This window comes from Manacus candei, unplaced genomic scaffold (genome assembly GCF_025592945.1).
Source record: "Manacus candei isolate 608988 ecotype Guabito, Panama unplaced genomic scaffold, ASM2559294v1 h1tg000090l, whole genome shotgun sequence".
In the NCBI taxonomy this organism is placed as follows: domain Eukaryota; kingdom Metazoa; phylum Chordata; class Aves; order Passeriformes; family Pipridae; genus Manacus; species Manacus candei.
Genome location: NW_026138138.1, coordinates 187684 through 215485, shown reverse-complemented (window position 1 = coordinate 215485; position 27802 = coordinate 187684). Strand labels below are relative to the sequence as shown.

The 27802-nt window shown below is 40.9% G+C and overlaps 1 protein-coding gene across 2 annotated transcripts in view; it reads left to right on the top strand.

The window, feature by feature from the left end:
• Positions 1 to 27802, top strand: part of LOC127460908 (septin-2) — a 34691-nt gene that overhangs the window by 1778 nt on the left and 5111 nt on the right. For both annotated transcript variants that reach the window (XM_051767971.1, XM_051767970.1), the window contains exons 2-12: positions 3400 to 3451; positions 4502 to 4601; positions 6073 to 6159; positions 6748 to 6871; positions 11001 to 11135; positions 11598 to 11715; positions 15940 to 16041; positions 16830 to 16975; positions 17971 to 18054; positions 18962 to 19019; positions 25104 to 25197. In XM_051767971.1, coding sequence (XP_051623931.1) covers positions 3425 to 3451; positions 4502 to 4601; positions 6073 to 6159; positions 6748 to 6871; positions 11001 to 11135; positions 11598 to 11715; positions 15940 to 16041; positions 16830 to 16975; positions 17971 to 18054; positions 18962 to 19019; positions 25104 to 25172 — 1050 coding nt within the window. In that variant the 5' untranslated portion in view covers positions 3400 to 3424 and the 3' untranslated portion in view covers positions 25173 to 25197. The remainder of the gene's footprint in view (positions 1 to 3399; positions 3452 to 4501; positions 4602 to 6072; positions 6160 to 6747; positions 6872 to 11000; positions 11136 to 11597; positions 11716 to 15939; positions 16042 to 16829; positions 16976 to 17970; positions 18055 to 18961; positions 19020 to 25103; positions 25198 to 27802) is intronic.

Genomic DNA, 27802 nt, shown 5'->3' with positions numbered 1-27802 from the left:
ACCATTTCCAGCCCTGGGAAACCTGTTAAAGTCTTTACTGCTTGTTGTGGTTCCTTGTTAGGTTATTAAATACTTCTGAAAAAGTATCAGAGTTGTATAATCTCAGATGGAAAGAAAAGCCTCATTTGAGAAATCAGGAGGGCTGTTCTGCTTGTAGAGATGGTTGTAAGGTCGCTCTAAAGTGATGATTTAAAAATGTTGTTTGGTATCCTTATATGGAAACACTCTTTGTACATGTTTCGTGGCACTTTCTTTGTGTGGTTCTTATTAAGAAGCTCCCAGTCTGCCTGTTCCTAACAGTTTACTTCTTGCATCCTGACAGGAACAAAGGAAATGACCCATTTTCCTTCCCCTCTCTTTCTCTCTCACTGGAATACTGTTCTCAGCAGAAGAGGGAGGGATGGCACGTTCCAGGGCTCTGTGTTTGCAGAGGAGGAGCTGGAACTGAACTTAGTGGCAGTTTGCTCCCTTTGGTTGCCAGACATCACATTGTTCAGGGCAGGAATTTGTTGGGATCCGAAATGAAACTTTGCTACATTATGCCCCATTGGAAAACAGATCTGGACATTGCTCTACTGGAGCACAGTGTCCTTTTCTCCTTCTAGGCCTGCTAGATAGGGCCCAGAATTATTTACAAATAAAGTTTCTCTGCTTTTTGCAAGTTATTGCAGTTGCATCTTATCTGTTCCTTTCTCTGTGTACTATTTTGCATGTGCTGCTTGGCTTATCTTGTACTGATTGAAACAGGACTCGGAAAACCTAAAGAGAACAGAACAGGCTCTGGTTTGCCTTAGTTATGTTTTTTATACGTTTTATTCTGGAAAATTGATGAGAAATGAAATATTCCCATTTCCGGTTGAGGGCCTGCCCTGAGTGTAGTCAGAGGCTCAGCTCGCCGTGGTTTTGCAGTTTGCCTCAGCTGTGTGCAGGCAGAGTTCTGGATTTCAGGGCTCACTGTGCCCAGCATGGGCTGGGTCAGCAGCACGTTCTCACTGGGAGCAGCGCCGCCGATGCTGAGGTTGTTGGTGCTGGAAGGAGATTTAACATGTGGCGTTTTGCTAGCGACAAACTTCTGATTTGTGCTGTATGGGAAAGCCTCGGGAGGACAGCACGTGTTCATCCGGGAGGGTGGTTGGTTGAATGATTTTCGAGCAAACCTCACGAGGGCAGTATTAGGAACTGCAAAGTGTGTCGTGGCTGAGTAGCTGAGCTCCCAAATGAACCCCCGTGCCTTATTAAGTGTTGTGGAACAGCAGGTGTTTTCTGTGGGTGGGGTTTTTTTGTGTGTTTGTTTTTATGGTTGTTGTTGAGGTAACTTTTAGTTAGAATATTTCTATTCTAACATAGTACAGTGGAAATGACCAACTGGCTGCCTGTGGCTGCAGTCATGATGTGATCAGAGCAGCTGTGCTGCAGCTTTGGCTGCAGAAACTTTTTGGTCAGTGGAAGAACCAAGGTGAATATGGTTTGCCCTGTAGGAAGCAGGTTTTGTAAGTTATATTTATGGAACAAATTATTGTAAATTTAGCTTCTTGTGAGAGACTGATTTTGAAACCAAACGTGTCATAGTCAACTGACAATGATTTTGACTCTTCTGCTTCTTAATCAAGTAACTTGGGTGATGCCATAATGGATGTGACTTTCCTGTCAGCTTAAAGCAGAAGCAGTTAGACAATTTGGCATACATATTGAAACCTGAATTGTTCCCCCTCCTATCTGCAGGCAGCTGGTTTGGGGGTTTCTCATCTGGCATCACTGTGGGAGATAGGCCAGGTCTATCTACATTAGCACTCAGTGGCTTTTTATTGGCTTTTCTAAACTCTTGAATTATGTTACTGATTTTATAGACAAAGTGACAGCAGAGGTTTGCAAACTTAGAAACAAGATGTGGCCAGAGCAATGGGTTACATCTGTCAGTGGGACTGTGACTGTCTTTAAGGATCTGGAGCAGGGGTTGGCTGGAGGCTGGAATGAGCCCTTGCATATTGGTCAAAGAAAAATAAGCTCTCTTTTTTTCAAAACCATTCCTAAGGGTTTCTTAACACTTTCCCAGACTGTTTTGAGGAATACCTAATTAGGGGCTGCCAGCAGATGGTTAGGATCAGGACCTCCCTATTTTCCAGGCAGTGGATGTTTTATTAGGCTTTCATAGCAAGGAACTGAGCTGGGTTTGGGGGAAAAGTAGGCCTTGTTTTCTTCCAGGGTGGCTGGCATCTGCACAGCTGCCAGGACTTTAAATGTCTGCTGCAGGGCAAATGAAATGCTGTGGGAGCTGAAAACGTTTTCTTTAAAACTCCAAGTGGTAATTATGCTAACTTTGCTTTTGCTCAGTCCAGAGTGTGTCTCTGCTAGGATTGGACTGTCAAAATGCCAGTCTCAGAAAGTGGCCTGTATCCTGCTGAAATGGCTCCTGCTACCCCCAGGAAGGTGTTGGTCTGAGCACACAGGGGCCTGCACAGGTCACTGCCCTGCTTCCCCAGGCCAGGAGCTGCACTGCCAACAGACCAGGCTGGGAAGTGCTCCTGCCATTTGTGCACTTCCTGCCCTGCTCAGGGGCTGCTCTGGGTGAAGGGGCCTCTCTGCTGCCCTGAGAACTCACCTACAGCTCAGCTGTAAATAGAGAAGGGCTTGCCAAAACCCTTCTTCGGGGTGTCTGGAACCAGAGAACAAAGCTTTTGGAGAGTTCTTCACCTCAGGGTGAGTTTCCGTGTCCAGAATGGGTCAGCCAAGTGTGTCCTTTTCAGCAACAGGACTTTGAAGTGACTGGGAATAATGTTATGTTCTGACCCTTACCTGGGAATCACATGAGTGTCCTGTTCTCATGGGAATTACTGTGTAATTTTTAGACAACAGTTACATTACGTTCACTGGTTTGTAAACCATATTTAAGAGAAGTATAATAAGTCAAAAGGGTAAAAATTGAAAGAAAAATGACCTCCTTAGTGCTGTTATATCCCAGCCGTGGTTGGGAACAGAGAATATTTGAATTTTGGGTTTCATTAGCTAAGTGCAGAATCAGAGAACTTAAAAAAGCATTCCATCAGGAGTGCCATGCATACTCAGCATTAGCTTTCAGTAGATAATTTTCCTTCTTTAAAGACAGGATGGATGAAAGTTTGTTATGATACTGAATTTTAGTATTTTGCATTCTAAAGGAATATCTTTGTTTCGAAACTTTTAAGTATTGAAATGAAGTATTCTGGTTTTGACAATCCCGTGTAACTTCTTTCAGAAGCAGACATTTTGATTGTGGCCTCTTTATTGTGGCAACCCTTGAGTATGTGACATTTCATTCTACTAGAATAAAATGTGATTTTTATAAGCAGATGATCAGTTCAGAATTAAAATCAGTGTAATCTTCAAGTCAGCTAACATGCACTATGGCTTTGTTTTCCACAGTGTCTGAAACTCGGAGTGACGAAACATGTCTCAGTCAGGTGAAAAAGTGAAGGTAAAGAGATGGCTGCATAGCCAAAATTTTGTTTAGAATCTGTTCAACTTCTGAAAATACTCCTGGTTTTAATGAAGTGGTAAAATTGTGAATAAATGATACCTTATTGCTGCAGATGTGTTCCTTAAAAGGAACTGTTTAGTAGAAACAGAGCTTGCATGTGATTCTCGTAATAGGCTTCCTGGTGTTTGCCTGAGTTTGCTTACACAGTTAAATTGGTACTTTTACCTCAGGAAACTTCATTTGACAAACCTTCATTTCTAATGTTTTTGGATTGTTAGCAAATAAATAATTACCTTTTCAGCTGTATCCCCTCTGCCCCACTGGAAATGTCTGGCATTGTATAAAAAATGTTATCATAAATTCATCTGTGAAGAAAACCTCTGATTCCAGGTAGTTCATAGGTCCCTAAATCAAGTGGCTGCAGTTCTTGTTTAGGCTCCTACCAGGTTTTCAGTCAATGGATAACAGATGGTGAAGCAGCCTGCTCTGTTTATAGCCCAAATCTCTTTGATAAGTTTTTCAGGCATGTTTCTTTTTCCTGCTTTTGTGTTAGAAGTTAAAGATGGTGAAGATAGGTGAGCACCTTAACAGGCCAAAGATACATCTCTGTGTAACTGTGTCTTGGAAATCCCTACATGAGTACAATGTTCCTGTGTTTTACCTGGGAGCCTATACATTGTTTGTAGAGAAGATAGTAGCAGCAAATACTAAATTTTAACAGATTTTTTTTTCTATTTTTAGCTGTATTTACATCTTAAGATTGATAATAGTGTGCTCTTGCAAGCTTGCAGATGTTGATTTTATGCAAGGGGAGACTTTTGTTTGTGTAGCCCAAGGTAGTGACTGGTTTCTGTTGATACATCAGCCTTGGTCAATGGGCCTGTGTCAGGGTCTGCCTTGCTACAGCAGCAAAAAATGGTTTCATTCTCTATTTTTCCATGTACTTTTTATACCTCTGCCCCTTACTGTGTAGAATCAGCTGGAGTTGTTTACAACTTTGAAGGGGGAGAAGGATCTCATTTATTCCCAGCCTTTGTTTCCTTGCAGTTCTCTGACTCGGCGGGGTATGTGGGCTTTGCTAACCTGCCCAACCAGGTTCACAGGAAATCTGTGAAGAAGGGCTTTGAGTTCACTCTCATGGTGGTTGGTAAGTCACTTCTTTAAGTGTTTTTGACTGCTCTACAACAACAATGAAATTTCTTTCAGAGGTGTATCTGTCTTCCTACTTAGCAATTGACTGTTACACAGAAAAAAAGCTTTGAACCTCTATACTTTCTAATTAAATCTCTTACCATTTTGTCCTGTTTCGTAGGAGGGAGTATTTGTAGTGATTAGAGGTGATGACTTTGAGCCAGCAGAACATTTTTGTGTTCCTGACTCACTGTCAGATGATGGGGGGGTTGTTTAATCTTCCTTTGACTCTTTTTCCCCAACTCAAGGCATGAATGCACATGGTCAGTATCTTGCTGTTGAAATGGTGATGCTGCTGTTGTGTTTGCTGCTGTTCAGTACTGACTCACTTTTGTGTCAGAGATAAACCTGTAATTTAAGAAATAATAAATAGTAATAAACCCTGCCTGTTCTGTCAGTGAGCACCTGTGTCTTTGATGGAGAGTCCTTTAGGCACAAAGGTCTCCCAAGTGACATGTTGAATTATATCTGCATTGAATCAGTTTAATGTTATCCAAGTGCAAAGGGAGCCCACAGTACTGTCACTGTTCTGTAGCAGTTATTGAAAATGAAAATGGGAAGAGATGCAGAACACTTCCATCTTATTCTCTGTGCTCTGTAGTACTGTTTAGGATTATTTGGTGGCAGTGTTCAGCAGTGTTTGTGAGATAAACAGGTAATTTGTGTTAAGTGTAGAGTTCTTGTTTCATGTAGTCTGTGATGATATAATTTTTCCATCTCCAAGATCACATTAGTAGCATCTACAATAACATGGCCAATTGTTCTAAATGCTGACTCCTTTGATTCCTTGGGCTAGGAAAAAAGTGATTTTTTGAAACTGAGATTTAGTAGTCACATTTACAAGTTTATTACTTTGATGTATGACTTGAAGTTACAGAATTGTGAAACTTCTCAGGTGAATTTTGAATGGTTTTGGGTTTCATAGAACGTACGTAGGCTCAGCTGTAAGGGTGCAAACCCTGACTCTTAGTTTGGGGTTGCTTTACTCGTTCTCCTTCCTAACACTGTTCCAGGTTCAGTTCCTAGCTTAGGAAAACCATGAAGCTCTCAGAAATTTTCAATGGGAGAGCTACAGCTCCCGATTTTTGTAAGTTTAGATGAAAAAGTTTTAATTTCCCTTAAGTAACTGAACTGTCTCTAGGTCTACAGCCAAAGTGCTGCATGACCTTTCAGCTTTTATTGTGACATCTATTACAGTAAACTTAAAATTTTCATGTAACATTCATGAAAACACTGGAGCCTTGTTTTTCCGGTGTTTTCAAAGTGCTTAGCTGAACCTTTGATGTTTTTATATCAAAAGCTAGGGTGGATCCTGATGAACAAATTATTTTTCCTCCATAATGTGGACCTGAAGAAGGATGAGGGGTTTTAAAAAGCTTGGAGTAAGACATTTATGTGCTTAATAACCTGAATTGTTTTGTTTGTAGGTGAGTCTGGCTTAGGAAAATCCACTTTAATTAACAGTCTGTTCCTGACTGATCTATATCCAGAGCGTTATATTCCTGGAGCTGCAGGTAAATGTGCTTTTGCAGTTCCTCCAGCACACATCCTACAAAACTTCATGTTCTTTCAGTTAACAATGCTTCATTCTGATAGCCTCACCCGTGACACCCTTTCTTCATGCTGTCTACATGTATTTTAATCCTCCAAATTGTATTTTGTTGAGTTGTCATTTTCTCATTTATTTTTCCTTTCAAAGACTCAGCTTTTGTTTCTTCACCAGTTGTTATTAAAAACAACACCACCCAAGCCTTTTAGGTGTCCATGTACCTAAATGTGGCTTTGCTCCCATTTCCTCTCTTGCTTTTTGCCTCTAATGCCTTAAATCCTGGTTTTGACAGTCCAGCATGCTTTTGAGTATTCAAGTTTTATTTTTGCATATTGTTATGAGTAACCCCCCTTTTAGTTTATTGCTGCTTTTTATTTACAAAGACGTGGTGTTAAATTTTACCTCCCAGCTTGTTCTTTTCCTCTAAAATATTTGATGTTGTGTAGGTTACAATACACTCCAGATGGCAGTTCCTCCTCTGTTGCTCTATCCTGCAGGGCTTTCTGCAGCAATTGATAGGCATAATAACAATGCAAATGTTCCTTTATTTTAGAGAAAATAGAGAGGACAGTTCAAATCGAAGCTTCCACAGTAGAGATAGAGGAGCGAGGGGTGAAGCTGCGTTTAACAGTAGTTGACACACCAGGATATGGAGATGCCATTAACAGCCAGGACTGGTATGTGTGGAAATGCTGCTTTGTTAATAGAGTGTGTGTCTTCTCAAACTCCACTCCAGTGTGTCTGTGCCCTTCTACAACTTCCACTTTCAATTTTCTAACTGCTTTCTCCTGGTTTTAAGAGGTTTGGTTGGGGTTCTCTAGGCTCTGTATGATTCTGCCCCAGAATCAATGGCCTTTCCTCCTGTAAGGCTCTCTGACAACTGCAGTCAGCTTTTTGTCTCCATGGCCATTCCAGTAGGGTGGAATTATGGGGGGCAGGAATTTTCTGTTTGTCTTTTACTTTCTGTGTCTCTGGCCATCCGGTTTCCATGTTTTTAAGACAGTACTTTTCACTCCCTGTCCTTCATAGGTACTATTAGCAATTTGGGTAGCTGCTGTTATTTTTTTATGATGAAGTTGCTGCTTAACTCTCTCTGGCCTAAATGTTGCTGATAGTCTTTAAAGGGTGAAGTAATTGTCAACAGATCCACTACACAACATACAGAATTGCCTTAGCATAAAGGTCGTGAAAAAAGACAAGGAAGGAACTGGGCAGGTTGTAACAAAATTAGTTCATAAATGTAATTTCCAAATAATCATACTCAGGCAATTCTCTTTTGCTGTGGAAAACTGACAACTCTTTTCAAATAAAGGTGAGATGTATTACTGTGCTTATGAGGATGCCTGAATCCAGTGCAACTAGAAGCTGAATTTTGAGTGTCCACATGACTGTCTTTTAAGAAGTGCTAACAATATTTATTTTGCTTAAATATTGACATTTGACACTTTTTTCCTGGTGGTGGTGGTAAATCGAAGGCAAACAGTGTCACTGTGCAGAGGGAGGAAGCATAAAACTAATACAGGTTGATTTGAGTCCTTCAGTATGAGTTAAAGGTCAGGAAAGAGACCAATACCTGATCAAATAAACATCTATAATGCTAATAGACTGTGTTGTAGTCTGTCACTGACAGAATGCTGTGTTATCTGGAGCATTCAGAAGAACACAGTTACCAGGGTTTTTCTCTTCTTTCTAGGGTGTGTATGTAGGAACATAGCAAAAGTGAAGGCACTGAAGTTCCATAAGACACGAAATGAAAGTTTGAAAGTGAAGCTCTAGTGAGATTTTTATTTTCCTCCCACTTTTCCTACTTTAGTAAGTTGAAAGAAATTGAACTTTTGGAATAACACAAAGGCATCTCTCTGGACTGCACCATGGTCCTGCTTATTTTGTGCACTGTTGACTAGAGCTTCCTTCCGCTGCAGCCAGAGCTGAGCAGCCTGTGCATTGTGTTACTGAGAGCTCTTCCTGTTGATTGTGTTCTAATGCCCTTTGTTTATTCTGTTCAGATGTTTCTTAGAGACCTACGTGTTGGGATTTTCCCCCTCTCTTTTTGGAGGCTTGCTGAATAGAGTCAGTCCATGGTGATTCAGACCCAGGAGAAAAATTTACCATTTTTTACGTGGTTTTCTGGGACAAATCTTGAACATCAAGATACACGACAGGAACAAATAGTGCTTGCTTACTGCAAAACAAAAAGATGTAGTTAATGACAGCTCTTCAGTCTAATTTTCTTATGTCACACAAAAAGACAGTGAGTCATGGCAAGTGTCATTTGACAAAGTCTGTTAATCTTTCCAGGATGTCCCAGGGACTCGAATGGACAGACTCTTTGTTCTGAACTGCAGTGAAGGCAAACTCAGTACAACCACCTTCCTTCCTTGGTAGTTCAGAGGAAGGAGCAAGTTTGTGTTCTTGAACTCCAGTTTGTGTTCAGGAGCATTTCCTGCAGTCATGGGTAACCGGTGGATGGTGCCGATCGTGAGCCAAGATTTATAAAGCCCTTTTTTTGGGAAGGCTGCAATTTGTGCAGACTATTTGTATGTCAGGGTGATGAATTTTACTAAGGCTATTTTTGAACAGATGTCCTTGTACCTAAAACAGGCTGTAAGGGAAGGTGAAGGAGAACCACAGTTAACCATAGTGATAATTTTTTAGATGCTGTGTGAAGCTTTAGTGCTAGCTGGGGTTCTGTACTGTACAATCAACCCACACCTAGAATTGCTCATGGCAGCAATTTAAGCATGTTTGGAGAACAGCAGAGTTTTTTGTGGTTGGAGGTTTGACACATTCAGCATCTTTTCCATACATGAGTATGTAGGGGTCATGAGAGGAGCATGTCCTTAAAGTAACATCTCTCATGAGATAGAAGAGAGAGGATCTAATCAGGGGAGGAACAAAATTGCTTGATGCACAGATTTGGTGTGAAATCTGGCCTCAAGAGGAGGGCTGACAAAACCAGCCTGCAGGTGAACTTGTTAGATGCTGCTGATCATATGCTTTGTGTCACCTTGCAGTGTCACAGGTCATTCTTTGAGAGCTGCTCTCTGGCTGATGCTAAATTTTTGGGTTTGTTTTTAAGCTGTCTTAAATGATATTCTGTGGGTGTTGGCAGCTTGATAATATGGCTCATTTTCCCCCTGTGGGTTTAAATGCAGCGTTGTGTTGTTTGCTGTTCTAATCCAGGATGTGCTGTCTCCTCAGCAATGACAGCATGGGGTATCAGCCAGGTGTTTCCTGGCAGTCAGGAGGTACAGGACACTGACACCATATTTATGGGGAAAATTATAGCTGTTAGAGCTAGAGAGCTGCACGTAAACCAATGATATTGCCAGAGAAATGTGTGATAGTTCTTTCCCATTGTTAGTGCTTGGTTTCTGACCTGTATGTCTTCAGTCTCATTACCTTTTACCAGCTAAGAGGAGAAGTATCAAAGATCAACAGGAACATAAGCCATGTTGTTGTATTTCAACCCGTTTGGGTATCAAGATGCAGGCTTTTCAAAGAGCAGCACTAAGGTCAAAACCCCGTAAATTCCATGTTTTGCTGTGTTGTCCTCTAGTATGACTTAGAACAGCCAGATCTTGCAGAGATGTAAATGTGTGTGTATATATGTGTATGTGTGTGTATATATATATATATATATATATATATGTACTGCTATGGATTTATTCCTTCTCCATCCAAAAGCTTACTCAACTCTGGAAAATCAAATTCCCTCCAGGACCTCTTCCATCATTCTTATTCCTTTTGTTTCTCATCTTTACAGCCGTGCAGCACTGGGTTGACTGCTACCTGTTGCAGTATTTGCCAGCATTCTGGGTTCATTTGCCAGATCACTGATTTTTCTTCTGTTCTCTTGTGTGTTTCCCTCTTAAATGTCTTGGTCAAATTGGTGCTTTCTCAGCAGCAGAAATATGGATGATCCTATTTTTCAAGTCAAGCTCTCTACGTAGTTTTTCCCCAAGTAGTTTAAGACATGTTCATGACACACAATCATCTGCCTAATCTTATCTACATCTGTGTGTTCATTTCCCTTCCCCTGCAGTATTTAATATAAAGTGTGCTTTTGTATTAATGATGTTTGCAGGTGTCTGCATGCTCTGGAATAGCTTAAAATCATCTTCTTAGTAATGCATTGTGTTTTTGCTCTCTAGTCACTGCTCTTTGTACCTCAATAGTCAGTGTAATCAGATTTTGTGTTCCTTTACTTCTTTGTAGGGAATATTTTAAATTGCCTTCAACTAAGTAGGAATTACTTTTCTTTGTCAACAGAAAAGGATTCTGTAAGGTAACAAGAATAGCTTAATAAATCATGTGATGCTTGAGCACATGACTTGCAAATGTATTTGTATTTAAGCAGACTAGAATACCAGAATTTTCATAGGTAACTATAGAAACCTGGTTCTAGGGTCAGGGTTGTAAATGAAGAGGATATCCGGGATATGTCATTTGTCAGCTGGTTTAAAACCAAATCCTCACCCCCTGCCCCCAGAAAAAAAGGCAGAAAAATCCTCAGTCTTCTGTTCCTGTCTCTGTTGTTTCAGCACTGAGTGCTTTTTTCTGAGCTTGCACTGGAACTTTTTATCCAGTGAACACAGTGGCTCTAGGCAGAAGTAGGGAAATCTTTTGGCATTATCAAAATGTTTTTCCTCAGTACTAGATACAATGCTAGGAAGTTGAATTTTTTGTAACAGAAATGTTTTTAATAAAAGTGTGATTCTCCTCCTGTTCTTATCTTTTCATGATTCTTCTTTCGTTATTTTAAAGCTGATGTAAGATGCCTCTCTCTCCCCTGCCATCCCACAGCTTCAAAACAATTATCCAGTACATCGACAACCAGTTTGAGCGGTACCTGCACGACGAGAGTGGCCTGAACAGGCGCCACATCATAGACAACAGAGTCCACTGCTGCTTTTACTTCATCTCTCCTTTTGGGCATGGGTAAGAAAACGCCCTGGAACTTTGGTTTTTAGGGTATTATAGCTTGTTCATAAGTCTGTTCCTTACCTGAACTGGTAACTTAGCTGTTAATTGAGTTGTTTCCCAGCCTGTCAGTAAGCCAATGCAATTAAAATGGTCTTTTGGGGATTAATACTCTCCTCTGCTTTGTCCCCTTTTTGACTTTTAATATTGTTTTAAATCAGTCAGTGTTAATATTGTTTGTCTCACAAAACATAAGCACTTTTAATATGCAATTTATCTTATAGTGACAATTTTATTTACAACTCAAGCTTTACACGACCAAGGTGATAAGCAAAGGGCTCTGACTTAATTTGTTATGGAGATACTGTTTATGTAGACACTTGAAATAAAAAATCTTTAATACATTTGGTCTGTTAAAAAAGCAAACAACACAAAACTCCATACCTTTTTTAAATCTTTTTTTCTCCTGTTTGTTGGCAGGCTGAAGCCATTAGATGTAGAGTTCATGAAGGCCCTTCATGGCAAAGTCAACATTGTGCCTGTGATTGCCAAGGCTGACACGCTGACACTGAAGGAGAGAGAGAGGCTGAAGAGAAGAGTAGGTCTAACACTGGTCATGAGAACAGAGCAACCCGTGTTAAAGCCACACAGAAAGTCATTTCAGACTAAAGAGGGGTGAATGATATTGGCCAAGGACATAATGTTCAGGAAGTGTGAGGTGGGAAATCTTCCCTGGAGTCTGATGTGCTTTATCAGTTGATTCAGACCCAGTGCATTAATTTGTGAAGTCTTAACAGATTTGAACCCTGCAATCCTGTGAATTTGTACAGCTTTAATGACTTACCCCTTGAGTAGTGTAGAGATAATTAGTACTTCTAAAATGCAGTCTGTATTTTACACCAGAGTAAACCTTTTCATGGTAAGATTACATCTTAATCTTCTATATTACCTTTTCATGACAGTTGTTTTGTGATCCTCTGGCTTCCCATGGGCCTTTAGAATGTTATTGGATCTTTATTCCAGGGGTTTTCCTGTGGGAGTGCTTTTCTGTTTTCTTGAAGGGGGACTACAGTTCCATTTAACTGGAAAAACAGTATAGTTAAAATCATGCCTGCAAAACAGCACATGATCTGAATTCACCCTAAGTTAGAGGATTTGTCTGGGGCTCTTTTGGGTGAACCAGTGCCACGGTGACAGGTGTGAGCATGGTTTGTATGGGCTTGGAAACAACTGCAGTTGTGTTTGTATAAAGCTCAGTGATGGCAGAAAACTTGCCCAAGAAATGGAATAAACCCTCTATCTGAGGAAGTTAAAAGTGGGGACAGTTGTGACTGAATGAACCTTGTCTGCAAAGACAAACATCCAGTGAAGGGGGGAGAGGTATTTATAGAGAAGTGACCAGCATATGGGGAACGAGGTGAAAAGAGGAAGGAAATTAAAAACAGTCCATTTGTTGAGATAAAAAGGACCTCTAGGTCTTGCTGGGAGAAATTCTGTCCAGGCTCTTGAGCTTCTATTGTGTTCCTCCACAAATGCTGTAAGGAGATGACAGGTGCACTGTGTGCAAATTGAAAGAAGTCATAGGGAAGTAATAAAGCAGAAATGTGGCTGATTATGCTGGGGTTTTGCCTCTTTTTTCTGTGGCTGTACCGACTTGGTGAAAGATTTGTATCTCACAGTAATATTGTTTGCAGAGCTGCTACTTTTTATGAAGAAACTGTATTTGGTCTTTCAGCAGGGAACTCCAACTCAGTTTTCATAGGTGCTTACTTGTTAGCTCAGCACTTGGGACCAGAATGGTGTTGAAAGATTCTAAGGAGGCATTTAAGTGGAACATTAATAATTTCCAGTATAATTCACTGGGAATTTGAATGTTCTGCTTCAACAGTTCAAATACATAAAATAAACTGAATAAAATAGGTTCTAGCTACAGTCATCTTTCACAACAGCAGTTCTTAGGTTAAATGAAGAGGAACACAATCTTTCAGTCTTTCTAGGTTTCAATACTTGCTGTAATTTTTGGGGACTCCAATCTGTGCTCTTTTTATCTGTTGCTGGATGATTTGTCTTAGGGTCCAGCCCAGCATGGTGGACGTGCTGTTTGACAGTCACTTCTCTGTGTTGTTAACACTGGATTTTAGCTAAAACATGGCAGTAGTGCAAACAAACATTTTACATTTCCCATGTGAATTGGGAATTGCTTATTTTTCAGTACACTTCTGGAAGTAATGTTAGATTGAGGGTTTACGGTGTGCATTTATTGTGGAAGATGGAGATGAATCCCACTGTACATATCCTGTGATGAACAGATTGATTTGAAGGCAATTACTTGTGACCATATTCAGTGCTAATCCATGTCCAGCTCTTCCTACTTTGAGCAAAGTTACTTTTAACTAACTAATCTTTAAAACAGTCTTACCTTGGACATATGGACACCACATTTATGCATTGTCTGAGTGCAGCTAGTTGGATGTAGTGTGAGGGAGTGGTTAGGAAACAGGTAAACAAGTTTTCATTATTTTTATACTGCTGGCAAAGGTCACTCTGCAAACTGAGTTTATATTAAGTCAAATGTATAATGTGGTTCCAAAGCTTTGAAAGTCACAGCTACTGTATATTGTTCTAACTCAAAGCATCTTGGCCAGCAGAGCCTCTAATCAAGCCTAGGAATCAAAAGCTGCTGTGCTGACGCAGCTCCAGCCGTCCCTTTTTAGATGTTTCTGCCATTTGGCCGTCAATCTGAGGGCAAATGTTTTTGTTTTGCCGCTGTGGACTGAGCAGCAAGATTAGCTTATGGTGCTTGCAGAGGAAACCCAGCTTGGAGTAATTCCTGTTTGGTCTTTCTGGAATTCAAAGTTATTTTTTAAAACTCTTGAGTGGGAAGAAATGCAAGACAGTTTCACAAGCTGTGCCATGCAAGGCTGCTAAGGAAACATGCTCAAAAGAATGACTTCATGAGAGGGGAACTAATATTTTGACTTTTTCTTTTTTAATTTCCCATGGGAAGGCTAATCTTTAAGAACACAGAATCCTCCGAGGCCAATAAAAATTCAGATTTGAAGAAGCAAAATGCTGTTTCATTGTTAGGCCCATAAAATACAGTTTGTTTTTATTGCAATTCTTTTTCCTTTCAGGAAAGCACTAGGTTTAACAGCTGTAATATATTATTCTAGCACCCCTTGCTGTTGGCTTTCCCGTTATTGTTTCACTTGCATTTTATCTTCAAGATCTCAGCCAGGTTAAATGTGCTTTCTTGTTTTATGCAGCTTAAAGGCATCACACTGCAGCACTGCCCCACCTGTCCCAGCTGTGCATCTTTTATTATCATTTGGTGACAATTTAGTTCTCTTCCATTTTGCAGAAAGTAGCAACGTGCATTGAGTTAAATGCCATTGTGTCAATGTAGCTGTTAATTGCTTCTTGGCAGCACTTATTCCCAAATTTCTTTCTGCTTTAAAAAGTGCTGCTCTCTGTGTAGGTGGGGGCTCATGATATTTTATTGAGTGCGGGGGATGTTTATATACCTGGCAGGAAAGCACTGTCAGGGGAATAGCTGTGCTTCAGACATGGTCTTTCCTCTTCTAACAGTCTGGAGAATTGTTTGATTTTAAACAGCTGTTTGATAATCACATTCTGGTTGGACAAGTTTCATTTATACTGTAGCTGTTGGTTGCCATCACGACAGAGGATGGGGGAACCCAACAACAGCCAAGAAGCTCATTAAGAGCTCTCATCTGTTTGAAGTCTGCTTGTACTTGTGTTATTGAGTTAATCTCCAGTCATATGTGTAGTAGTGGCATCACAAGTGCTTACACAGACTTTTCTGAATATTTTTACAATGACCTCAAAGCCCTCCCTGATTTTCCCAAAGTTTGTCCTCTCTCTGAGTCCATTAGTGCAATAGTGCAGCTGCTTGGGTCAGGGGCTGTCTGGGGGTTCCAGTAGCAGCTCATTAGGGAAAACTGCTCTAGGAAGTTTGCAGAGTCCACCTTTTCTGCTGAAACATCCAAGGTACCTGTGCAGAGAGCCATTGTGGAGTCCCAGCATTCCTCATGCTCTCCTCATACCCTTCACTGGGAGAAACTCTTGTCAGTGTGTTTGGTGCAGGGACACGAGCTGACTGTCATGTTTTCAGCAGTGTGGCAGCAGAAACATTCTCTTCAGTTTTGAAGAAAGGATTGACTTGTGCCACCTTTTGAAACTGCCCAAGGCCCAGAGTTATTTTGGCTGCTCACCCCTGTGGTGATTTCATTAGGAAAAGAATGTACACAGGAATATGGATACAGTATTTTAATGTAAATCTCAGTAAAGATTTACAATAAAGAAAACTGTTTAAGAACAGGGTTTTTTTCTTAGTGGATTTTTAATGACTTTCTCCAGTTTTAAGTAGATAATGAGCTTTTGTCTCTTTTGATTGGAGAGGCAATACAAGCTGTCTTTTAAATTTTTGTACACATTAAATGCACAAAAATATACTTTGGCATGGGCTGAGTGGTTTTGATGCTGTAACTAACGAATCCCTTCTCCAAGTTCATCACTTTTATTCTTCCTTCATATAACCTCACTTTGCTTTTGTCTGCTCTGTATTATGTGCCATGTAAATCTTCTGGCATTTTGTAATGATTTACTTGCCATGCTTTCTAAAAATGCATTTATCTTTTGTACCTTTTAAAAAATCTTTAAACCTGTGTTGTTTGGTACTTTAGACACTGAATCAGGTGCCTATTTGTGACAGACTAGTAAATCAATGATAGATGTTTTTAACTGAATACCTCTTCATAAAATAAGAATTTACTATTCTTCCTTTTTTGTGAACTTTCAGGTTCTGGATGAGATTTCTGAACACGGCATTAGGATTTATCAGCTCCCTGATGCAGATTCTGATGAAGATGAGGAGTTTAAAGAGCAAACTAGAGTTTTAAAGGCAAGTTTCCCTCCTAATTTATTATTTTGCTGCAGTAGTTCTTCAATCTACAATATGCCTAAGGGTACTTTTACAAGGTGTTGAAAATTCCAGTTATCTTTGGATGTTGACTCTGAATTATAATTCTTTTTATTCCAATCTCTGTTTCATCAGAATTCCAAAGGTAGTATTGTGACTTTCTCTTCTCTTCTAAGGGAAAAGCCAGTGTTCACCAGGAACTATAATTTGCAGTCTGTGCTCTGACTCAAACGCTTCAGCACGCAGGGAGAGAGTGTGTGTTATGGTTGCTGTACTGATTAACAACTTTCCTCCCGTTAGATGAGATAATAAAGGTTTTACTGCAGTAATTTCCTCTCTGTGCTGTGGTATTTGCAAAGGTGCTTGAAGAATGTATCTGCAGTTCTCTCTCCAGCTCCTCCAGTGTGTGTGCAGTGTGTTTGTGTTGGCTGTTCTCCATGCTGGCTGTGGCAGATGACACATCGTGCCCAGACTGTGCTGGAACAGTCAGGTGTTCCCAGAGCACAGCGTCATTTCCTTCTGGGCCTCTGCTCACACAACTGAGCCTCACAGAGCTACAGGTGTTCATTGGAGAGGGTGCCTTGCCTAGAATAGGATTGATTGCTTTCCTCATGGGGAAGGGTTTTAGCAGAGAGCATTTGTCAACATTTCTTTCCCCTCTCTCCTGTCTGTTATTTAAGTCTTTGTGCTTTCTTTAAAAAAAAAGACAAAAGTACAGAAATCAACCGGCCAGAAATCAAACCAGTAACTTGTTTTTCTGTCTCAACTAGGCAAGCATTCCCTTTGCTGTTATTGGATCCAATCAACTAATTGAGGTGAAGGGGAAAAAAATCAGAGGCCGCCTGTATCCCTGGGGAGTTGTGGAGGTTGAAAATCCAGAGCACAACGATTTCCTCAAGCTGCGCACGATGCTCGTGTGAGTAACGGGACAATGGTCCCCTCTCTGGGGCTGACGTCACTGGGACAGTGACTGCACTTACAACAGCAGGAATCCTTCACTCAAAACTGGTTCTCGTGGCAGTGCAGAGTGACATTTTAGTCCCCTGCAGCTTGTTGGGCTGCTGTACCCTCTGATCTCCGACTTCAGAAAATATTTTCTGTATTTTACATGGCCAGATATATGTGGGTTTATACCTTTATGGGAACTGATTTGGTGGCTTTACTTGTCAGTTGAAGTTTTGTTATGGTGCAGTCGGTGGGCAGGGAGGCTTTTAAAATATTATTCCAAGTGAAAAGTATTCTTAAAAGCAAAGTGCAATTTTCCTGGCGGTGCAGGAAGTGCTTTGTTAGATGTGATGCCCCGCCCCTTTCTGATTTGAGCTGATACGGGTATTCTGCCTGCGTAAGTGGCTTCCAGGGATTTTTTTTATAAACGATGTTCTGCTGTTGTTGGACATGGAATTCCATTGTGTCGTTCCCAAGTCAGTCTGGCTGGGCAGGGATTGCCCTCTGCTGGGCACTGGGAGCAAACGGGTTTTCCTCTTCCCTGACAATTGGAAGGTGTTAGGCAATGTCAGTGTTGTGTGAGCCAAGCAGCTCCACCTAGTTCTGTTACAAATTAGACTTAACAGCACTTCAGACTCATAACATACTCCAGGAATTACAGGATTTTTCTGAATAACTGTCTTTGCAAGGTTGTTAATGCTGCAAAGACTGGTGTAAACAAGTGACCTAAGGCAGTGACTGAGAGCAGGACAGCGTGCTTTGGGTCTGGGAAGAACAATGCTGGGGGCCCTTAGCTGTGAATTAAAGACCAGGGAGCTCTGGTGGCTCTGTGGCAGGCTGGCTCTGGAAGGGTTTACTTTTCTGGGAAATGCATCCGTTGGATAAAACAGAAATAGAAGATAAAAGGGGTGATTTTCTTTCCTGTGATGAGATGGACAGTGTTCAATGGCCCTTTGCCTGTTCCAGAACACACATGCAGGACCTGCAGGAGGTGACCCAAGACTTGCACTACGAGAACTTCCGCTCGGAGCGGCTCAAACGCACTGGCAAGTAAGTGGGTCTGCTGGGAGTCCTTCCACTGGGACACTGCACTTGCTCTTCCTCCCAGCTAATCCCTCGTTGTTTCTCATGAGATTCCAATCTATGGAATTACTGAAACTTGTATGAAACACTTCTGGAGGAGGAGTAATGCACAGCAGGGTACTGTGCTTACAAATGGCTGCTTGTTCTGTACCCATTCCCTTTGCTCTGTGCAGTGGGCTGCAGGCAAGGTAGGTTTTTATTAAATGATGTAACTAAACACGAGTGGGCACATTTAAATAGACCCCAGCTTACCTGATCAGGTAGGACACTGCTGCTCCAGTTACTGCAGGACAGCCATGGTGGCTGTTCTCTTGCTCCTGCATATATAGCTGAAGAGAGAAGTTTTGACCAATCAAAATTTTCTGATAATGTCTGTGGGTTTTATGGAGTTTATTTTTTCTTTTTTTCTTCCTGGTAAGATTTTTGTCCTTGGCAACTTAATGCCAAAAAAATGCATGTACCTTTCCTGCATCATTATGGATAGTAACTGGTCCATACTCCACTTTTCTTTAAGTATTCAGCAAAGCATTTTGATCTTAAAGAGAAAGGAAATGACCTACGCAGCTTTTTATTGGTTTGATTTTTGTACCATGGGTAGATAGTGGGGGAAATCTCTTCATTAAATTGCAAAAAAATCCGTATAGCAGTGAAGAAATGGAATTTTAAGAAATGGAGAGTGAACAGCAGGAGCTGGTGAGGTAAAGATGGCCTTCTACAAAAGGGAAGCATGAGTTTAAGAATGTCCCAATTTCCCCTGTGCAGAGACATGTAGCCTTTTTTAATGTTACATTAATTGAAATATGAGCCTTAAATCTGTTCTTAGAGGTTTTTAGTTCTGTGTTTTATACTATCAATGCATTCTTTTCTTCAATAGGCCTGTTGAAGAGGAAGTGGTAGACAAGGACAGAATCCTGCAGCAGAAGGAGGCTGAGGTAAGAGGGAACCTGTGAAGCTGTTCTTTGATGTAACATGCTGTGCTGCAGTGTCAGTGTGTGCAGCTGGAGCTGTGGAACAGCCCAGAGCAGGACAGGGGAGCTGCCCAGGCACAGTTTGGGTCAGAGTCAGGGGCACTGTGGGTGGCAGCTGGCCTGGGGACTTTTGGTGCTGGGCAGGATATTTATCACTTCCCATCCCTGTGCTGATTTTCCATAAGAATATTTGCTGTTTTAAGTATTGAAATCAGTTTATGTTTGTCAGCTACGTGTGCTGCTTTAAACAGTGTGTTGGGACAGACTGACAGGCTGAGGTCATTTCAGATGTGCAGGTACTCACTGCAAGCATGTTACCAGGACATTTCTTTTATGGCTTGTGGCTATGGAGTAGAAAAAGGCTGTTGGGTCTCAAAACTTCCATGATAAAATAAATGTGAATGTTTTTTCATCTTAATCCTGACTTAATAGTATTTCTGTTGCATCTTCAACTTATGGATTTGGTGTTTCCAAACTCTGATTTCTCACTCTGTGGTTCCAAGTTATTGCTAGGCTTTTCAACTTAGTATTTTTATGCTAAAGTTGTAAAGACTCAAACTTTTAGCCCAGTATTTAAATTCAAGGAGTACATTGCCAGTGCAATGTGAAAACTGAAGGCTTTCTGCCAATTGCAAGATAGTGGGGTTTTTTTAGTGTTTATCCTTCTTTTATGCAATTCAGCTTGGATCCAAGTCCATAAATGCAGGAAGGTGTGATTTAGAAGATCAGTGCATATGTGCAGTGAGTTGGAGTAAGAAATAAAGAGCTGCAAGCAGTTTTGTGTGTTTCTGAGGTGAAAGAATGACTCCCATACATGGAAATTTTTGAAATGATGTTGCTTTGGTCTGTGCATTTCCTTCTTCCTTTATAGCATCCATATTTAAAAATAGCTAACCCTGCTTAGCTGTTGGCTAACCATGGCATATTGACATAAATAGCAGAAATGTTCCTAAAAGGAAATGCAGAAGCAGCTCATTATCACCATATTTAATGATATGAATTAGTGGAGATTGAATGAGCTGTGTGTTTATCCCTGTATGACTCCATTCCAGCAGCACGAGCCCTGGGCTGGCTGTGCCCCCCCAGGAGTGGGAGCTGTGCAGTGCTGTGTGCCCAGTCAGTGCCTCCTGGGCCTGCTGGGTGTGCAGAGCAGCAGCCCCAGCAGCTGTCCCGCAGTCCAGGGGCCTGCACACTCTCAGGAGCCCTTTGGGAAAATGCTTTTTGGTTTCCTTTTTTCTCCTTAGTGCTTCCGAGATTCAGGCAGTAGACTTAGAGATTTTAAGTCATGGCTGTTTCTCCTGTTATTTGAACTTTATAAATCATACATGTCTAATAGTTAAGTAGAAACTTGGGTATCCTTTAGAACTATTTATTTTAAGATTTATGTCTCAAAAAATTCTCCTATAATCATTTCCTTTGGAAACTCATGATAGGGCAGGCACATTATTATATACTGGTCTATTCTGACCACTCTGTCTGAATGTATAGCTAGAGTTTTAAATGTATATACACACACATATACATATATAATGTACAATGTGTCTTTTATGTAACATGGCTAAAGGGGTGAAATTTTGAATTTCTTGGAGGACAGTCTTTGGAAGTTTCCTCTGGGGCTAATCATCTCTGAATAATTGCTGCTGAAGTCGCAGAGGATTAGGTTAGAACTTGAAAAAACAAATACATTTTAACTTCTGCATTCTGCTGTCCCAAGGAGATCAAGAGGCTTTGCTGAATCCTCTGTAGATAAGCTGGTATGAAGTCTCTTCATCTCGAAATCATCCCTAAGGTTCAGACTGGGAAAAATCTGTGGAGGAAAGAGGCACAGAGGAAATGGGCTTGCATTCCATGGCCTTCACAGAGAAAACAAATATCCATTTCCCCTCCTGTTTTGCATTCCCATCAGTAACGGTGCTTGCAGTTCTATTTACAGTTTTGTGAGGTTTATATAACCTTGGAAGGAATGAATGCTTGGGCAAGTGCCAGGATCATCTTTATCAAGGCATCACTTTTGCTAAATGATCTTTTATTATGCCAAAGGATGTGGTCCCCAGTTCAGCAGTCTGGAACTGCTAATCTGTCATTTTGGATTTACTGCTCCATCTTCTTGTGATTTTGCTCATTTGCAAGTGATGACCTGTTTTTCTGAGATGGGAAGTGAAAATAAGAATAAGATACTCATGTTCCTTACTGTAAAGATGCAGTACAGATTATTTTCATGTTGTAGTGCAAATGGGCACAAAGTTAAGGTGTGTAGTTTTGTGCCCTATTATTCCTACTCTGAAAACATCTCGTAACAAAAACCTTTCAAAGTTTCGAGAGGTAGTTCTTCCAGAAAACAGTTAGGGCTGTGATTACATGAGAACAGCAAGGACTGAGCTTTCTCTGGTTTCTCCAGTGAGCTATTCTGAGGCTTTGGGCAAGTCTTCTCTCCACTGCTTCCAGTGCAGTTGCTCAGCACTGGGCTGAGTGTGGTAGAAGGAACCACACTGCTGAAACTGTTTGCTCCTGTCCTTCCACCTTGTGAGTGTGTTTAACCCTTTGGCAGCTGAGATGAGGAGCTCTGGGTCAGTGTGGGAGTCAGAGAGGGCACAGCAGTGGCCTGGGGGAGGTGAGGGTGTGAGGAGTGTGTGCAGGTCACTGCCTGGAAGTGCAGGGACATGTGGAAGCATTTTCTTGAAAGATAATGTGGAAACTTTTATGTGAAGAGACAGCACGAGTGCTGCTGCAGGCTGTGTATCCGTGATTCCTGTGAGGGGCACGGATACCTTTGAGGAGGTGCATGGTTCATTTTTAACTCTTATTTTTAAATGTTTGTTTCCTTTCTGTGTTGCTGCAGTAGTTACATGACAGTTTGAACTACATTTTAGTCCTGACATAAGTAAACTAAGAGGTGTTTATGTCAAGGTTAAGTTTATTCTTTTGCCTTTTGTTATCTGAGAACTCACAGGAACGATTTGTTTTACCAGATCTCCAAACATTATTTCCTGGCTTCCTTTCCATGGTGTGCATTGGCCCTATGCTGTCATGTTGTAGCATCTGTTCTTCAGGGCCTGAATGTGAATCTATTAATGCTGCTCTTACAAGTGAGAGGAGTTGCTGCTGAGCAAGATCAAAGTCATTTTATGGCCTTGATGCTTGCAGTCCCCAACAAAGGGAACACAGATGTGGATGTGACATCAGTGCCAGTCTTTGGTGTGATTCTTTACATTCTCCTCTATTAATAGCAGGGTTGTTTCTGTCTGTGCAGGAGGTCCAGTAAGGTGAACATGAGCTGCTTTTGGTGTGTACTGTGATGTGGAGGAGCAGCTCTTATGGTCCATCCTCTACTTGAGGAATTGTTACCACTCGAGCACAATACAGCTGGATTCTCTTTTTTTAACTCCACTCCCGAGCTGCCAGGATTCCTGCTGTGCAAACCATGTCCTGCCCAAGGTGTGCATCCTCCCTGAGTTCAGCACTGCAGTCCTGTAGTTATGGGACCAGGTTTTGCTGTGGTAACTATCGTTGCTCACAGGCTGTCTGCTGAGAATACTGTTGTGAAACTGGTAGTTGTAAGTTTGATTAGAGCTTGAGAACCACAGTCTCACAGCAAAAAGCAACCATCATTTGCATAGGAAATGCTCAGTGAAAACCAAATCAAAATGCTGATGCAGCCCAGGATGCAGTGAAAAATAGGTGTGCTTGAGTACCTTTCTGTTTTTCTTTTTTCTTTTTTTTTTTGCCAGCTTTCCTTATGGAAAAGAAACTTATCTCCCAATGGTTATAGGAGACAACAGTGTGCCTGGTTTTGCCTAGTTTTTTTCACAGGCTTTGTACCTGGAAGTTTTTCTACTGAATTACACTGAAATAGCTTCAGAAACTTGCCATTACTTAGCTAATGGACGAGACTGAGACTTCACCAGTAGGTCTCAAAAACTCCCCATGAGAATGGAAAAGGACAATCTTGTTACAATATTGTTAGAGCAGAGTAGGTCTCATGGGGCTTTTGTGCTGCCTACATTTGTGTCCTGTGCAGCATCTGATTTCCCTCATGGTATGGGCAGATTTTTATCCATGAAGGTTAAGAAAATGCAAGTCTCAGTGCTGTATTTAAGTCCTACAGTGATGCTGGCTATTAGCAGAGTTCTGTGTTTGAGCAATCCCCATAGTACTTGGGCAGCAATATCTTCCCCTGTCATTACCGTTGGGTGGCTATTTTGGGAATGTTTCATGGCTCTGCTTGGAGTGCTCTTGGGAAAGCTCAAGTAGGAGAGCTTCCAAAAAGCTAGTTTTATTCTGGTGGTAAATCTGCAGAGAGGCAGTTCAAAAGACCAGGTGTCTTACATTTTTACAGATGGATCTTTGAAACTTCTTTTTTTATTGTATCATGGAATCAATGCAGCTCTCACTTCTGAAACTTTCTGCTTTTTTTTCCTCCTTCCTGCAGCATTATGCCATCTTTCTGATCAGGAGCTTTTTGGTTTGAGTATTTAGCAGAAAGATGTAGATGGGTTTATAATAATCCTTGCAGACTTAGCTGTATGTCATGCTGTTGCTGTGTGAATCTCCTTTTGTCAGAGGGCATCTCTGCTGCAGTCACAGGAACCTGAATTAGCCTCTCCTGAACCCTGTGCTGCAGCAAGAGGATAAGTACATAAGCCAGCTAGTTCTGGACAAGCTCTGTTACTGCTGGCTATGCTGCAATCTGTTTTTTACTCCTTAGTTAATCTTCAGTTCCTTACCATTTCCTAAATCTGTATCTGAGACCAGGCAAGGAAAAGTGATATGGGCACCTGCAATTTATTTTTTCTGTTCTGTGATGTTTCTTTCTGGTTTTTCTTGTTTTGTGGTTGGTTTTTATTTTGGTTTTTTTTTTTTTTCAAGCAGCCCAAACCAACAGCTCAACACCATGTACATGCAATCAAGTATTTGTCTCAGATTGTTTTGTATTGAATCTGATGCAGTAATGAGTGTCACAATAGTTAATGTGGTTCACTGGATGAAAGTACAGCATGATTGTTTAAACATTGTGTTTTGAGTTAGAATTCCCCCTGACCTCCTTGCAAATAACTGAAAGCAATTCTCTACTTCAGTAAGATGACAACTTGTTATACAAGCCTCAGATTTTTACATGACCTCCAATTTGAGATAGACTCATACTTTATACAATGGGCATGGAAATAGGAGCCTATTTCCTTCCCAGTTTGTAACATAGGACATTTGTAGTTCTGTATGTGAAGCTTCCCCACCTGCATTTGGAAGGAAGTACCAGTCATTTGTAAACCAAATTAGAGGTATTTGCATATACATTTTGAAAATCTCTATTAGTGATCTTTCTTCTTTCTTAGGAACATTTGTTCCAATTAATGTTATTTAAAAAAAAAAAAACAAAAACCAAACCAACCAAACAAAAAAACCCCATTATGTATAACTGGCCTTTTATGAGATGGAAACTAACTTATAAGTGTTATAAGAAAATGCCTTAAGAAAAAAATTATTTCCATGAAAAATCATTGTTTAGATGTAAAAAATATTGGTTCTTTATATGTTTAGTCTGGCTTTTCAAATTTTAGAAACATCTTTCTGTTTCTCTTTTGAAGTAGTTTTTAAATCCAGGCTGCATGTTCAGCTGTTCCTGTTGCTAAAAATTTGCAGAGTTCTTTGATAGCCAAAGGCTGAGTGTTCTTGCATGGTCTTGTGCTTTGAGCACTTGTATCAGAGCAAAGCTGCTTCAGCTCGCTCAGGTGCATGTCTGCATGCCAAAAGGACATGCCTTTCTTACTGCAGATTAAATGGGGATTCACAGGTCTGTAAACAGCAAAAGGTTTGGACTTTATGGCTTAATTTTCATTATAAGTATTCTTCTGTGAAAGTTAGATGTAATGAACTGAAGAGTGTGAGAGGGGGAAACCCAAAGTATTCAGTTATGTGAATTATTGAACATTTCGAGCTTGTGAGGAAGAAGACAGGATCTGCATTGTACCATGGAGGAAAAAGATGTCTGGTGTCCTGGATTTTTGGCCTCCTCCTGCCGTGGTTTAACCAGTGGGTGTGTCTCTGTTGCAGCTGCGCCGCATGCAGGAGATGATTGCCCAGATGCAAGCCCAGATGAGGATGAAGCCCGGGGATGACTAAGGTGTTTGACACCTGGATGCATCAGGTATTGCTCTTCTCACTGTTTCCTCTTCTTACATTAGACTTGCACAGTGGTTATTGTTAATTTTGCACTTTGGACTTGCTTTCACAGTACTTACAGAGGAGAAATGAGTGGTGTTCTGGGTAGACTGGAAAAGAAGATCTGTGCAAATGTTACCTTTGCAGCTGTTTTTAAGACCTGTAAATGCTTATCCTCAGTGCCTTATTTTTGAATCATGTGGCTTTGTTTCTGTTAACACAAGCTGCTCAGAAAATTGATTTGTTTCTATGTAAACAAAAGTTAGGGTGTTTTGGGGTATGCAGGCTGCTGCACTTATAACAGTTTTCTCAAAGAACCAAACAGAATTTTACGACCTGGTCATGTGCAGTGAGTACAGACTCCCTTGGTGGTGTGTGTGATGTATGAGGTGGGATCAGAGTGAGCAAAGAAAAAAATTCTTGTAGCAAATATTAATTCTTTCTTCAGAATGCAGCCCTTCTGATATAATTCTTCTTTTAAATGCAAGAAGGAAAAACAGAAGGATATGAGGAGTCTTGTTGCTTAATACTTCAGCTTAATACTCTAGTTGTGATTGCTGGTCTTGTGGAATGTAAAGCTTGAATAAAATGGATTATATTATCCCTTATGACCTCGTGGCAGCTGCCAACATTCCAAGCCTAAAATAAGGAGATTTTTTGTTGCCTTTATTTGAACCTTCAGTCTTCCTGTTTACATAAAGAAGAAAAAAAAGTTTAAGAAATAAACTTATTCACTGGATTCTGATTTAAGCAGAAGTTGATGGTTTTACTAGTATGTTCACTGTGATCTTTGAGTGAAGTAGTTAAGGGAAAGAAGTAATGCAGTCTCAGGTTTCTTACTGTCACAGTTCCAACTGTTGAAGATAGAGGAGTCTTCACATCATGTTTTCCAACTTCCATCTAAGATGTGCTTTCCCAGAGTTGGAATTTAAACCCTGAGGATAATTTTGTGGCTGACCATGCAGTGTGTGCAGGAGCAGTGTCTGACACAGCCCTCATTCCCTGGGCAGGAGCCTGTTCAGTACTGGGAAGTGTTTCAGTCTGAACACTGAAGTTTTCATGGTGACTTTGTTTTGTCATCACATGGCCAAACTCTGAGCACAGCAGTGGCTGTTTGCTGCAGGACAGCTAGTGCAGTGTAAGTGGTTGGTACTGTTTTTTGCAAAGGAGCTCAATTCTTTGTGCAACTCACAAATCATGTTTAATCACATGGCACCTTTACACTTGTATTCAGTCAGAAAAAACCCACTGTAGGTGTAATAACCTTGTCCATAGTTGTTTGCAGAGCAGAGGATGGCAAGTGGGGCAAATGCTTTCAGAGTTCTGTCTTGAGTTCCTAGATGCTGGCTTTGCTGTGAAATCAGGCTCTGGGGGCTGATGGGATGTAGTATTCCCACTGATGGCTAGCCAGTGATGGCCCCAGATTCCCTGTGTTTCACAGCTTCTGCAGTACTGGCTATGGTATTTATAAAGCTGACCTGGAGCAGTTTGTCCCAGGCTGAGTTTGCAGCCATGGCTACGGAAGCAAACAGAGTTGAGGCCATGCTGCTGTGCCCAGGGCAGTGTTACCCTGGGGGTACCTCACACTGCTGACCTGGAGTGCAGCTTGGACCACTGAGGGTGCTAAGCAGGGGAGATTTGCAGATTTAACTGAGTGTTCCCATGATCTTGCTGTGATTTAGTTGGAACTGAATCTCGAGGAAGTTAATTGGTCTGAAATACCGAGTGGGGACAAATTTGGGAAGGATTTGAATGAGATCTTCATACATGGAGGTCCTGCTGTTTCTTTGGAATTCACTGAGCTCCATTTCTGCAGCTACTGTGGAAATCATGTTTGACAGATTGCTTTCAGGAAAGAGTTTTGAACTTATTTTTTGTTACCCTTGAGATGCTGATGGTGTAAGTTATTGGCCAGTATGCACAGTCAGAACTGCAGTTGCAGTCCTGCTGAGCCAGGGTGTTGCTATATGATCCTGGCAGTGTGTTGAAGTGAATCCTCACCCAGAACTTACCCTTAGGCAGGTTTCTCTCATGCATGTTAAGTGACTTTGCAGTTCAGGAGGAATGACGAGTTCAACCTCCAGCATTCCCATCAGATTTATTTGCTGTATTTTATTTAACTCTCTATTTCTAGAGAAACCAGGAAACTTGTAATTAACACAGTGGTTAACAGAACCAAACTGACAACAAATTTAAATATACTTGATATCAATCTTTTTGTTCTATCACAGCTTATCTTGAACATCTCTTGGGTTCTAGTTTTACGACAACTTTAAAGGATCAGCTCTGCTACTGAATCCACAGTCTCTTCTCCAGTTGCTCTTTTGCACCCTTACTTATCTTTATACTGAGAAAAATATGTGACTCTATAGACAGTTTATATAAAATTTACTATTTTCACTCCTTTTTATTTTGGATACATACATATTTTTTTATTTTATTCAAAAGTCCCTTAAAATATTTTCCCCTACATAAAGCACAGATATAAAGATGTTTTCAGGTATTTTGGGAAAAGAGAAGTATGGTGTAAAAACCTTCAGAGATGAGAGCTGGAGAATAAGCAGTAGGGTAATGAAATGTGCTGATATCCA